Source organism: Thamnophis sirtalis, unplaced genomic scaffold, assembly GCF_051295495.1.
Source record: "Thamnophis sirtalis isolate CommonGarterSnake01/CBP01778 unplaced genomic scaffold, rThaSir2_p1.2 scaffold_8, whole genome shotgun sequence".
NCBI classification, from domain to species: Eukaryota; Metazoa; Chordata; class Lepidosauria; order Squamata; family Natricidae; genus Thamnophis; species Thamnophis sirtalis.
This window is the reverse complement of record NW_028261388.1, coordinates 68,224,912-68,239,217: the sequence shown is the minus strand read 5'-3', so window position 1 is coordinate 68,239,217 and position 14,306 is coordinate 68,224,912. Positions and strand designations below refer to the sequence as shown.

General features: G+C 37.6%; 1 protein-coding gene across 1 annotated transcript in view; it reads left to right on the top strand.

Moving 5' to 3' along the window:
* The window catches only part of LOC148044460 (protocadherin Fat 4-like), a 29,714-nt gene extending 27,122 nt beyond the window's left edge, over positions 1-2,592 (top strand). The window contains exon 5 of the mRNA XM_087722122.1: positions 49-2,592. Within this exon, the coding sequence (XP_087578248.1) occupies positions 49-2,592 (2,544 nt within the window). The remainder of the gene's footprint in view (positions 1-48) is intronic.
* The last annotated feature ends 11,714 nt before the right edge of the window (positions 2,593-14,306 follow it).

Here is a 14,306-nt window from a genome sequence, read left to right as displayed (position 1 = left end):
CAGGAACCTCTTGATGCTTTCTTTCTACTGGGAATTTAAACTCCTCAGCTTACTGGATTGCACAAAGCACTTTTCACCGCAGGTGAGATGGACGGAAGGAGCAAAGCTAAGAGCAGATCTGTAAAAAGGCAAGTACGTCTCCTCTTCTTATTGTCTTTCGTCTGCCAGGCCGTCTCAGAGCACCTTCGCTATTCAATTCCAGAGGAAATGGGAAAGGGTTCCGTTGTGGGGAATCTTGCCAAGGATCTTAAACTGAGTATTGCAGAAGTGGGAAATCGCAACCTGCATATCCTTTCAGTAGGCAGAAAACAATACTTCTCCATTAATGCTGAAAATGGGAATCTGTATGTAAAAGACAGGATTGACAGAGAGGAAATCTGTGGGGAAACTGCACTCTGCCCCATCAGTTTTGAAGTGGTGAGTACAAACCCCATGGACATTTTTTACATAACAGTAGAGATCCAGGATGTTAATGACAATGAACCACATTTCTTAAATGGTGATATCAAGCTAGAGATAAGTGAATCCACTTTACCAGGAGCTACATTTCCACTTGAACAAGCAGAAGATCCTGATATTGGGATATATTCTGTCCAGGAATATAATCTAAGCATTAATAAGTATTTTACTTTAGTAATTAGTAAGCAGGACTCTTTAAACAAGTATGCAGAATTAGTACTGGAAAAACAATTGGATCATGAAAGCGAAAGTACTGTTAGTTTAACCCTTACTGCTCTTGATGGAGGAAACCCTGCAAAAACTGGAACAGTCAAAATACTGATTACAGTCATAGATGCTAATGACAACCCACCTGTCTTCAATCAAAAAGTGTACAAAATCAGCCTCAAAGAGAATGTGTCAAAGGGATCTACTGTAATACAAGTTAAAGCTACAGACAAAGACGATGGTTCCTATGGCCAGATCAACTATTTCTTTAGCAATATTGCTGATAATGCTCATCAAAAATTTGATTTACATCCAGAAAATGGTCTTATCACAATTCAAGAAGAGCTTGACTTTGAGGAAATAGAGAAATATATTATAGGGATAAAAGCAAGAGATGGAGGTGGCTTAGTGGCTCATTGTAACATTGAAGTAAATCTGGTAGACGTGAATGACAATGCCCCAGAAGTGATTCTTGCTCCCTCATCCAGAGAAATTCCTGAAAACTCTCCATTAGGAACATTAGTTGCCCTTATCAATATAAAGGATAAAGATTCGGGGGATAATGGGGAGGTCGACTGCCATTTACAGAATGCTTCCCCATTCAGAATAGTATCAGCAGCTAATAACTACTATAAGCTGCTAACAGATGGTCCCTTAGATAGAGAAAACACCCCAGCATACAATCTTACAATCACAGCCACAGACAAAGGTACGCCCCCTCTTTCTACACAGAAAACTATCTCACTGGAAATTTCAGATATCAATGATAATGCCCCTACCTTTGAGAAATCCTTATACACTGTTTATGTGGCAGAGAACAATCCTGCTAGCGCCTCCATCTTCAGCATCAAAGCTGTGGACCCCGATCTTGGTGGCAACGCTAGGATCACCTACTCCATCCTCACTAGCAAAATAGAGGCACTACCTCTCCCATCTTACCTCTCCATTAACTCAGAAAGTGGCACCCTCTATTCTCAAAGGTCTTTTGACTATGAGCAACTCAGGGAGTTTGAGGTACAGGTGAAGGCTGAAGATGGAGGCTCCCCGCCTCTCAGCAGCAATGCCACATTGAGATTGTTCATCCAGGACCAAAATGACCAAAGCCCTCAAATTCTGTATCCTTCTCCAGGAGCAGAGGGCACAGCCTCCTTTCAGATGGTGCCTCGCTCGGCAGAGATGGGGTACCTAGTTACAAAGGTGGTGGCTGTGGACTCTGACTCTGGGCACAATGCCTGGCTGTCTTATCATCTACTGCAAGCTACTGAGCCAGGACTCTTCACAATTGGTGCCCACACGGGTGAAATCAGGACACTGCGGACGTTTCTGGAAAGGGATGCTCTGAAACAGAAGCTAGTGGTCTTGGTGAAGGATAATGGGCAACCCCCGCTCTCTGCTACAGTCAGTCTCAATCTGATCTTTGCTGAAAACTTCCAAGAGGCACTGCCAGAAATAAATAACCAAACCATGGATTCAGAGCAACAGTCTGAGCTCCAGTTCTATCTAGTGCTGGCCTTAACTTTGATCTCCTTTCTGTTCCTCTTGACTGTAACTCTAGTTATTATGATGAAACTCCGACAGTCGGGGAATCTGACATTTCTTCCATGCTTTGCTCCCATTCCCCATTCAAGCAATGCCATTATATTCCCACCCAATTATGAGGAAGGGACTATTCCTTATTCCTATCAGCTCTGTTTATCATCCGAGTCCAAGATACATGAAATTACTTTTCCAGCACCCAAAGTTCAACCTACAGAATATATTTCATGCAACCAAAATTCTGATGTTCTTCTGCCTACTAATGCCCTAAATTCTGACATGGAGAAAATTGATTTGGTGAGTTTTCTTTTGAAGAGTAACAACTTAACATATCTTGTTAATGAAATTGAAAATGTTAAAAGAGTCTATAAATGCTACCAGATCCTTTGATTTCTGTGTAAAAATAAGGTTATCTACTTTATTGTATACAAGTAGTCCTTCACAGCCGAGCCCAGCAATTTCTTTTGCTAAGCGAGAAAGTGTTTTGTGAATTTTTCTGCATTTTGTGACCTTTCTTGGCACACAGTTGGTAAGTGAATCACTGCAGTTGTCACCTTACTAGTGTTGTCAAGTTAATCTGACTTCCCCATTGACTTTATTTATCAGAAATATTCAAAAGATTATCACAGTGCCTTGGGGGATTACAGTTGTCTTATGAGTCAGTTGCCAAGAGTTTGTAACAATTACCCAATCCTTTAAGTTCTGTATAGAAAGAAAATTATTTTCTGTTTTGTTCATGCAGCTATCTGTCACTTTATTATTAATTCATTTTTAAAGAAAGATGGGTATTTCATAAGTAGCTATTGAAAAACCTTAGAATTGATGAGTTTTTTTGTAGTTTTTTTCTATTGAAAGTAAACAAGTACGTTTGATCATATCTAACATTTGAATGAAATGTCAACAATAAGTAATAATGAAAGGTAACTTTTCAATGCTTCTACTATAACAAATCTTCTGATAATATAGAGAGCTTTTGAAGCATTCAGAATGATTCACCTTATTTAGTACATAAGAAATATCTCAGTAATGAATACCAATATTGAGTGTTCGGTATTTTTATGAACTTAATATTATGAAAACACATCGTGTTTTCCATTGTGACTATAATTTGTTTAAAATCGCTTCTGCTTTCTATATATTTATGTAACAGATTACCATATTTTTGGGAGTATAAGCGGGTGGAAATGACTGTGCATCATATACAGCGAATGTTGTCAAAGCCCAGCCCACCCACTGGCCCTCACCCTTTGGCTGTTTTCGGCCTCTATGTGTCGCGTTTTCAGCCTTTGCACACTCCATTTTAGACCCGTTACACGCCACAGGGATCCCTATCACCTGGAACTGGCTGAAAACATGACATGTGGAAGCCAAAATGGGGCGTACAGAGGCCAAAAATGTGATGCACAGGAGCCGAAAATTCAATGCATGGAGGTGGTGATCATCAGCGATGTGGTATGGCAATCCTAGCAGCCTGGAACGGATCTAAAATAGAGTATGCAAAGGGAGAAAATTCTACGTGCTACGTGTTATATAAAAATAATCAGAGTTTCCTGGGATATTTAATCAGGTAAGAGTCCGTGAATCGCTGTAGAGGGGGTAATACAACAGGATATTGGCTGCACTTTCAATGGCCCCTTTTCCACAGACATCCAGATCATACGGAACTTTTTTCTATCGGCCCTCCAGAATCTGCACACATTAGAATGCCTACAGAGGCATTCCATGATATCAAATCACATTGTGATATTGGGACTGGAAGCAGATGTCTCGGAGAACCCTGAACACCCTCCAAGAAATACATCTAGGCTTTTAACTTGATTCTGGTGAAAAGTTGGAGATGTTGCAATTTCTTCAGGAATCTACTAATTAGAGCTTTCGCCAACTAAGAAATTGAACCTTCACAATCTGCCAGGAATGTGGTTAAAAATGGATACAATTCATTACGTTTATCATTTATGGCTGGTTTAAAAAACAAACAAACTAGGGACACATTATCTACCCACCAAAAATGTGCCAAATGGTCAGACTGAGAAGGTTGAATTGTTGTGCATCTCATCTTTTCCTAAACTGTTTCACCACTTCTCTGCACAGAGTCCATGTTTGGAGAAAAGAAGCAATCATATTATTTCTCATTTAATCTTCTTTTGAGTCTCGTCACTCACAATGATTGGTTAAATAATTTATCCATGTTTGCTACGATACATGCCACACTTAGAGACCATACACGATGCCTTTGTTTTGGAACTATCCAGGTGTGATGCTCAGTGGGGTTGCAGGAAGTTATTATAAGACCTCTCAGAATAATGTCTGCAGTCCACTTTTCCTTAATCTCTCAGAGAGAGAGACACAGATGTCACATTGCATGCAATCATCCAACACCTCATACACGGAGGAAGAAATAATATAAAATATGTGTATATTTCTGAGACCTGAATCAACTATTTAATCTATGAGGCATGGCAGCAAAGAAAGGTCTTGTATCTTTTGGCTGCCATTTAATGGTTGTCCAGTTTGTTCAAAAGATTGAATTTGAGAAAGAATTTTAGCTGAAAGGATGGAAGTGGGAACTCTAAACTACTTTAAAAACATGTGAAGTAAGGAGCCAAGACACCTGGGAGCAGTGGAAGGAAGGGAAGGAAAATTCCTGCCCCACAGACTACAGATATATAAGAGATTACTTTTTTCTGGGATACTTCCAATTACTTTGCTTAGGAAAGTGCAAAAATAATCTGGAAGATGGAATACAAGAATTGAATAAACAACTCAGTTGGAGTGAGAAACAAATTCAAGATAATCTCCACTTAATTCTGCTTTGTATGAGTAGGGTAGAGGTATATGTTGCCAAAGGCTCTGGTATGACATCCTATAGCAGTAGCATTTCAGTGTCCCTGCACTGTCTATTTCTTGACCTAACCTACTTGATAGTTGATATTTTAAGCTGGAAAAAGCTACCCCATGTTAGAATTTGACACTCTCTAGGTTGACCAGTTGACCAATATACCAACTCATTTAAAAAAGAAAATAAGTTGTGCTAAAGATGGGTTTCAGTTAAAAGAAGATTTTGGGGGGGGGGATGTAGTAGAACAAACCAGAAAGAGATGAAAAAGTGCAATTCTGCAGAAAACTGGCTCAAACAATTGTAGGCACAGTCTTCTGGCGTGGAAACAGCCTCTCCCATGAATATCAACACACTCAGCATTGCCCCCCCCCAGTATATTTGTGTGTGTGTGCTTTTCTTTGATCTTTGACATAAATACAATAATAAATAATAGAATGGAAATAAAAAATGTATTGGCATGTATCTAACAGTTGTTGATTTGTTGAGATTCTATAGTGTAATGTTTACTTTTTGTCAAAATCCCAATGTGGATGAAAATAGATCTAAAAAAATTCTTTTTGAAATTAATTCAAATGCAAGACAACCTGCCCCTCTCAAATTTTCCCATGGGTACTAGAAGCGTCTGTACAAATAGTGCTGAATGGAGGTTTGATTCTGGGGACTATGAATAACCATAGACTAATGTAAATTGCAAAACAGTTGTACACATGATTGATTTACAAATGTTGGTCTAGTAAGGGATGTTCTCATTGAGCAAATCAACAGGAATCTTTATCCCATACTAATCAATGACATTTGATCGTGTAAGAAAATTTTTTTGTTTTTTACAAATATAAACGGGGTACAAATGTACAATATAATAATGGAGACAATGAAAGAAACCTATTTACAAACAAAGGGTTTATACTGTGACTGTATACTAATTGTATAAGCAAGAAAATGATTTTATAGAAAACCAGTGCAGGTGAAAAGATGTAAAAAGAGTCTCTATTTAATTTCAATTATCTATTCATATTCCAGTTGCCTTTGTTAATGAAAAATACACTCTAATTTTAATGTTAATAGGCCATGGTGCTTAGAAATTTAGCAGTCATTATATGATTTAAATTGAATTTACAGTTGTGTCAGCAACCATCACAGGCAAATCTACTGACTACTCGGAAAGTAATCCTAATTTCAAGAACATGTTCCTAATACATAAAATAAATTAATATTCCTTCATGTGAATTGAAGTCCTCAATCTTCCTCTTGTTATTAGAACTGTTATGTTACAACTAATACGTATGTAAAGGAGAAAGAAACAGAAAACCTATTATTTTCCTTATTGTACCAGGATGTGGTTGAGGATAGCTGAAACTATGAATTCAAATATTGAAGCTATATTCCCAGATAAACAGGAAAAAAGTGGTATGTGTGTGGTAAGGAAAAAAGGAATATGTCTGAGATACAAAAAAAAAAATCAAAGCAGCAGGACAACAACATTAGGATTCTGCCTACTGCTATCAGAAGATTCAGATTCAAGTATCAATAATAATTACTTCTCATGACATTCTTGGAGTCTAGCCTATGTGCCATAGGGTATGTTATAACTTTTAAGATGCAGATTATATTCCTGTTTTCATGAGATCAGGTCTAGTGAAGACATTCTGAATTGATAGGTATCACATTGCACTGAACAATAGGATATAAAGATGTGATAACATAATGCAAGTACATTGAAAGAGGTATGTTACAATTGAAAGAGTAAAAAGAAACACCAGAATGCCAACTCTTCCAAAATCTGTTGGTTAACATAGCATTTATTCTTGAACAACTCAAAACGGGACACATGCAAGTATAAATTCTTTGCAGTTTCTGCTCTGGCCTCGGGGTGTCGCTGTTAGCTAACGGGGATGCCGAAGAGAATGGAGAAGAACTGCTTGTTATACAGATGCTTCCCAAAGGAGGATTCCGGCATTTCGTTAAAAGAAGGGGAAAACAGCAGATCACAAATGCAAAGCAATCTTGCGAAACGGGAAGGTCCCAGACACTAAGAAGAAACGAGAGTGTTTTCTATTCTGCATTCCGCTGAGATTTTGAGGCAGTCACTTTATCGCCGAGGAGATGGATCGAGGGCAAGGAGGGAATGGCAGAGCAATCCGAAGGCAAGTACTATCGCTCTTAGTCTTGTCGCTTTCCTACCGGGCCGTCTCCGAACAGATTCATTATTCGATCCCCGAGGAAATGTCAAAAGGTTCTATAGTGGGGAATCTTGCAAAGGATCTAGGACTGGGTCTCAAAGGACTGGCAAGTCGAAAAATGCATGTCATCTCTGTGGACAAGGTGCAGTATTTCACAATTAGTGCAGGAAATGGAAACCTCTGTGTGAATGACAGGATAGATAGGGAAGAAATATGTGGCCAAATCCCACGATGTGTTCTTAATCTTAAAGTGGTTATTGAAAATCCGTTAAATATTTACCATCTAAAAATAGAGATACAAGACATTAATGATAATTCTCCACAGTTTCTCAGTAGCATAATCCATTTGGAGATAATTGAAACCACACAAATAGGCACCAGATTCCTTCTTGGGAATGCCAAAGATCCAGACATCGGCACAAATGCTTTACAGAATTATCATCTTAGCACCAATCCTTACTTTACTTTGGATGTGAAAGAGAGTCAAGATGGAAATAAATTTGTAGATTTAGTACTGCAGAAACCACTTGATCGCGAAAGTGAACCAACAGTTCAGCTAACACTTACTGTGCTAGATGGCGGGAAACCCAGAAAAACTGGAACAGCCCAAATATGGATCAATGTCACCGATGCCAATGATAATCCACCTATGTTTACCCAAGAAATCTACACTGTCAATCTGATGGAAAACCTACCAATTGGGTTCCTGGTGCTGCAACTTGTAGCTTCAGATAAAGATGAAGGCTCAAATGCACAAATCAGATATTATTTCAGCAATATACCGCTGAGTGCAAATAAGAAGTTCAGCCTAAATTCAACCAGTGGAATGATTTATCTTGTGGAACCATTGGACTTTGAGGAAAGCTCAGAATATGTGATGACTGTAGCAGCAAAAGATGGAGGTGGATTAATGACCCATTGTAAAGTACAAATAAAGGTCCTTGATGAGAATGATAATGTGCCAGAAATTATAACTGCATCTGTTTTTAGTCCCATTCTGGAAGATTCTCAGTCTGGGACAGTTATTGCTCTCATCAATGTACATGACAGAGATGCTGGTGATAATGGAAAAGTCATTTGTTATTTAGAAAATGACTTTCCATTCAAGATTCTTCCATCATCTGATAACTACTACACTCTCTTGACAGATAAACCTTTAGACAGGGAAAAAGGATCTCAGTATAATATTACAATCACAGCCACTGACAAAGGAACTCCTCCATTGACCACCCACAAAACCATCTTGCTGCAGATCTCTGATATCAATGACAATGCTCCTGCTTTTGAAAAAGCTTCCTACAGCATCTATGTGCCAGAGAATAATCCTTCTGGTGCCTCCATCTTCCAGATTCAAGCCTTTGATCCCGATGTGGATCAAAACTCACAGATCACATATTCAATCCTCACCAGCAACATTGAAGAACTTCCCATCTCCTCCTATATCTCCATTCACTCTGAGACCGGCATCATCTACGCCCAGCGATCCTTTGACTATGAGCAGTTCAGGGAATTTCAGCTGCAGTTGAAGGCCCAAGATGGCGGGAGTCCCCCTCTCAGCAGCAACGTCACAGTCAAGGTGTTTATCCTGGATCGGAATGACAACAGCCCCCAGATCCTGTCCCCTTCACCAGACTCCAAGGACTCTGCCCTCTTTGAGATGGTCCCTCGTTCAGCCGAAGCAGATTATCTGGTAACAAAGGTGGTGGCTGTGGATGCTGATTCTGGACACAATGCCTGGCTCTCCTACCAGCTGATTCAAGCCACAGAACCGGCCCTCTTCATTGTTGGCTCCCATACGGGTGAGATCAGGACAACAAGAACCTTTTTGGAAAGAGATGCTGTGAAACAGAGACTGGTCCTTCTGGTGAAGGATAATGGACAACCGACTCTCTCGGCCTCTGTCACTCTGAACCTGGTGTTTGCTGAGAACTTCCAAGAGGCCCTTCCAGAGATGAAAAACCAGATGAAGAGTTCAGAGGATCAGTCGGACTTGCAGTTCTATTTGGTGGTGGCCTTAGCTGTGATGTCATTCCTATTTCTCTTGACAGTGATTCTGGCAATTGCAATGAAACTCAGGCAGTCAGGAAATTCCAGTTTCTTACCATGTTTTGCTCCCGTTTCCCATTCCACAGCTGGAGTCATATTTCCATCTAATTTTCAAGATGGAACCCTGCCTTATTCCTACCAGCTTTGCCTCTCCTCGGAATCCAGAAAGAATGAATTTACCTTCCTGGCACCAAACATTCATATTGCAGAGAATGTGCTTTGTGGTGAAAAAACTGAGGTGCCTCTTTCAAGCAATGGAGGAAGCAGTTTGCATCCTGAGGTGGAAAATAAGGGGAAGGTAAATATTAATTAAAATCAAATTCCATAGATTTATCTCCTAAGAAACAGTACATTGCTGCACCTATTATTCAGAAGGTAGTTTCATTCTTTTTTATCATTGTCTTGGGTAATATTCATTTTTTAAAAATTCATTTGTTATTTATAGTGCAAAATACAAAAAAAATATACTTATTAAAAAGAAAGGAAAAGAGTGAAAGAAGATTTTTTTTTCCTACCCAGGTTGCAGTTTGGTTCTGGATTTACATTGGCTTCTCAATTTACAGGCAGCAAAGCAGAGTTTGGCTACTCCTGGAGATATAAGATTATACTATTCAGCTAGCAGTAGTTGGACAATAAAAAATCTGTGCATCTTGATTATTTCCACTAAAATAAGTATAATAAACTAATATCTGTTCCTAATATCTCTGTACAAGAGGCAATATAATAAAGCATGGCTTACAGATTACACTGTGTTTGATCCACAAATATATAATTGGTCATTATAAGGGATTCTTCTGAATTTCTCTTCCATGTGAGCAGTAGTCATCACAGTGGGTCAAGGTGACAAAGCTGCTAAATTTAGGTAAAGTTATATATTTCAGATAACTTGCTAGTTTCCACATAGGGACAGAGATGTTTAAGAGAAAACGTTTAGGAAAGGAGATAGACTAAGTTTATCATTATACTGTATATTCAGTATCAGTGAGTTTATCATTTTAGCTGTCTGATTAGGCTATAGAGGACTTCCCAAAATAATCCTAATGAATTAGGTATTTGGTACTATTTCCTCTGGCAATCAGTTTAACATGCCCTTTTCTCAGAATGTGGGATGATTAATTTGAATTGTCCAACTGAAACCAATAGCAGAGTAAGTTCCTTTTTTAAGATTGCGGTTCTGATAGTGTTTTAACCTAAAAGAAATTTCTTAAGTCTAGGCAATGACTCTTCTATGAAATCGAATATTTTAAACTGCTCTTATTTTACTTATGGTCCTATTTTACTTATGTTTTACTTACATTGTATCCTGTGTGCATATTGCAAATGATAATTTTTAAAGGGGATGGGAGGTTATGCTCTTTTTAACATTATTCTCAGATAGTATTTGAATTATTCTTGCAAAGATGTCCTGAATTATGCTAAAGGAAATATGCTAATTCCCTTATCACATAATGATTTTAGGATTAGGCCAATATCAAAAGATATGGTACTTTTCACTTGGACATCAATGTTTGCCTGGTCAGTAATCAGTTCTCTATCTGAAAGTATTCAATTTTCAGTCTCATGCATACTTATCTAATATTACATGTCAAGTGCTTAGATAAAGGTATATAATACTTTTGCTTTTTATCACATGAAAATATTACTGAATCAAAGGAGATTCATCCGGTAATAATTTGTTTTTGCATTTATATTAAATGTTTCTCCATTATATAGGCAAACAACCAGTTCTAATTTTAAAAAACCTTTCAATAATCTATATAGTCTGGTTTCTCTTCAGAACATATAAATATTTCACCTTTTATTGATGTCTATGTTAATTAATTTGATTTTCAGAAATCCATATGTGCTCAAGCAATACTTCTGGATATTTTTTGTTGCAAGTATCGTTTCCTTAGATTATATATTCGATATGGATAGTGGGTATACCACAGCATCTAAGAGAAGTAATTTAACTTCATTAAAGAACTACAGGTTAGATTAACTAAATTTTTAAAATTTGTAGGTCCTGTTGATATTCCCTTGAAAAGTATACCACTCATCCAAAGTTAGTAGGTGTGTAGCCATGAGGTATAGTACAAGATTTATATGCCACCCAACTCACTGCCAAGCAATTCTGGATACTTAATACTGTCATAAATATACAAGCCAAGGAAAGGGCACCAACCATATTTCTGTATAATTGGTTCCACAATCAAACCACTGATACTGTTAAAAAGTTCCTTCTAAAATTCACTTGTAAGCGGCTTTCTTAAAACTTGTTGCTGTGTGACAGAGAAAAGATCTTTATCTTCAGTTCTATTATATTCTTTCAAGGATTTGAAAAGTACTATTATTTTCCTTCTCATCTTAATTTGCATTCTTATAATTGTTACTAATTACCTAAAGTCACAAAACCAGGCACTAAATATACAACTAAGGATAAACTTCTTTGTTTCTCTTCATACTTTTTGTTTTTACTTACTTTCTGGAGACAAATACTGTGAGGATAAGACACCCCTAACACCTCTCAGGGTGTATGTTCTGTTAAGATGCACCCTGTTGTGCCTTTAAATGGCTTCTACTTAGTGGTGAAATTCAAATTTTTTACTACTGGTTCTGTGGGCGTGGCTTGGTGGATGCGGCGTGGCTTGTAGGCGTGGCAAGGGAAGGATACTGCAAAATTTCCATTCCCACCCCATTCTGGGGGAATGATACTGCAAAATCTCCATTCTCACCCCACTCTGGGGCCAGCCAGAGGTGGTATTTGCTGGTTCTCCGAACTACTCAAAATTTCCACTACCAGTTCTCCGAACTACACCAAATTTCCTCTACCGGTTCTCCGAACGACTCAAAATTTCCTCTACCGGTTCTTCAAAATCTGTCAGAACCTGCTGGATTTCACCCCTGCTTCTACTGTACTGCCATAAAATAACTTCTACTGTACAGCGCAGCGGAGTTGCCATGGTATTGGCTTCACAGTACTCCACAAGGGGGCTCCCTCTAGTAAGGGGGAAATCCAACATTAGAAATTAGGTTTATGGTCCGGACATTTTCCCCCTATAAGTAAATACTGGTGCAATGCTGGGTTATTGGCTAGTTCTAAATAAATTTCAACAGCCAATACATTCTCTTTTATCAGGTTAAATGACCACAGTCAATAAGAATAGTAAAAAATATTCAGCAGAGCACTAAAAGCATCAGTCAAAAGCCCAGGGGGCAGCATTTATCAAGCTAATCTTTGTTGAGCTTGGCTGATCCTCAAAAGCAAAGCAATGTTAGATTAATATTTGGATGAAAGACTCCCAACATATTATACAGCTGCAGGCTTTAGAGGGAAGATGAAAATATCCAGAAGGAGAAAACAAGAAGAAATTTTTGAAGTATTTCTACGAAAACTACAAAAGAAATATACATTTTTATGACATGAAACTCTAAGCTAAGAAACAGGAAAAACCTATATTAGTTGAAAGCAGGGCATTAAAAGTGTGACCATTCAAGATTTCTAACAGATGGATTTACATTAGCATAATTACTCATTTTGTGAAATGGTGACAAAAAGACTTCATATGAAGCATAACCCATGAAGAATTAAATATTGGCACAGAGTAGTTTTCAAAAAGGAGGCATAGCCAGCGCAAACCAGATTAGATTTAAATTTGATTATCATAAAAATGAATAGTTAATGTTACTACTCTCCACACTATCATATTAAAAATGGCAATTTAGCAATAACTTTTGAAAGGATTAAATCTTTGTTGACCTGTATAGGCCCTAGCTTTGAATATTCTTCGAATGTGCTTTTCAATTTCAGTCTTCAGTAAATAGTTCTTTTCTTCCAGAAGAAGTGAATAAAATTTCTTGTACATCATTGTAACAATGTGTAGAAGAGAGTGAGGCCCTTAAGGGATCTCTTTGGAGAGTCTTTTTAAAAAATCAGAAGCATTTCTTAACAGTTTCAAAGCCTTGACTATCCTCCCAACTGTACCAGAATGCCAGAGGAAAAATTAGAAAAATATAAAACTTCTGCATTTGACTGAGCATCCTTTATTTGAGGGCTGTGCTTTTGTTCTGTTGAAAGTACGCAAAGAGGCCTGAGTAATTTTGTCCTATATCATGATGCCAAACCTTTCTGGGCGCCATACTATATACTTTCAAAAAAAATTTAAAAAATCCTCACCCAGGGAATATACTGTATGTATCCCAAAAACATGTATGTTTATAAATAGATTGATGAAGTCACACATATCCATTTACAGTATATATTTGAAGATTCAATTTTACAGAAATAATGCATTTATTGCCACAACAGTACCATGTTCTTTACTCAGCTTCAATTTTCTGGGTATTGGACGCTAACTACCAAATTGAAATCTGTAATGTGTGAAATCCTTTTAAATCACATAAAAAGAACAGCATTTCCAAACATTGACATTTGTGTTATTAAAATATCTCCCATTTATATATTAAAGTGTCAAATATCAGTGTCATTCAGCAGACAGGATAGCAAGTTCAGAATAATGTTTTCCTTTCTCTTTACAAATGGGTTTAATCTAACATCAACACCAATTAATTTTGAATCCACATTTGATTCACAACTACTTTTCAGAAAATGATTTTAAACTGCAGAATCAAGGTTTAAACAGCTGGCCTATATTTTGGATTATATAACATTTTTTCCAGAACTCTTTTTCTAACTTCTTGTTCAGTGAAGATTTCTGGAGCATTCAGAAACCTGAAAACACTTTGCTTTTGTGTCATGTGGATCATGCTAATAAAGAATCCCCCCAGTTACAGATTGCAGAAAACTTATTAATGATACAGGAAAAAATTGTGGAAGCTTTTTGCTTTCTGAAATTTTCTAGCAGATAAATTATTGCTTCTAATTCTGAAAAGTACAAAAGAAACATACTGTATATTACTTAGCAATCTATACAAGCAATCCTTCCTAACCATACAAAATCATCAGCAAAATAGAAACAAAATGAATTTATTTCTTTAAGATGCTTCTTGCAGTTCTGCATCTGAGACTCAGAGTGCCGCTGTTGGACAACATAGTCCCC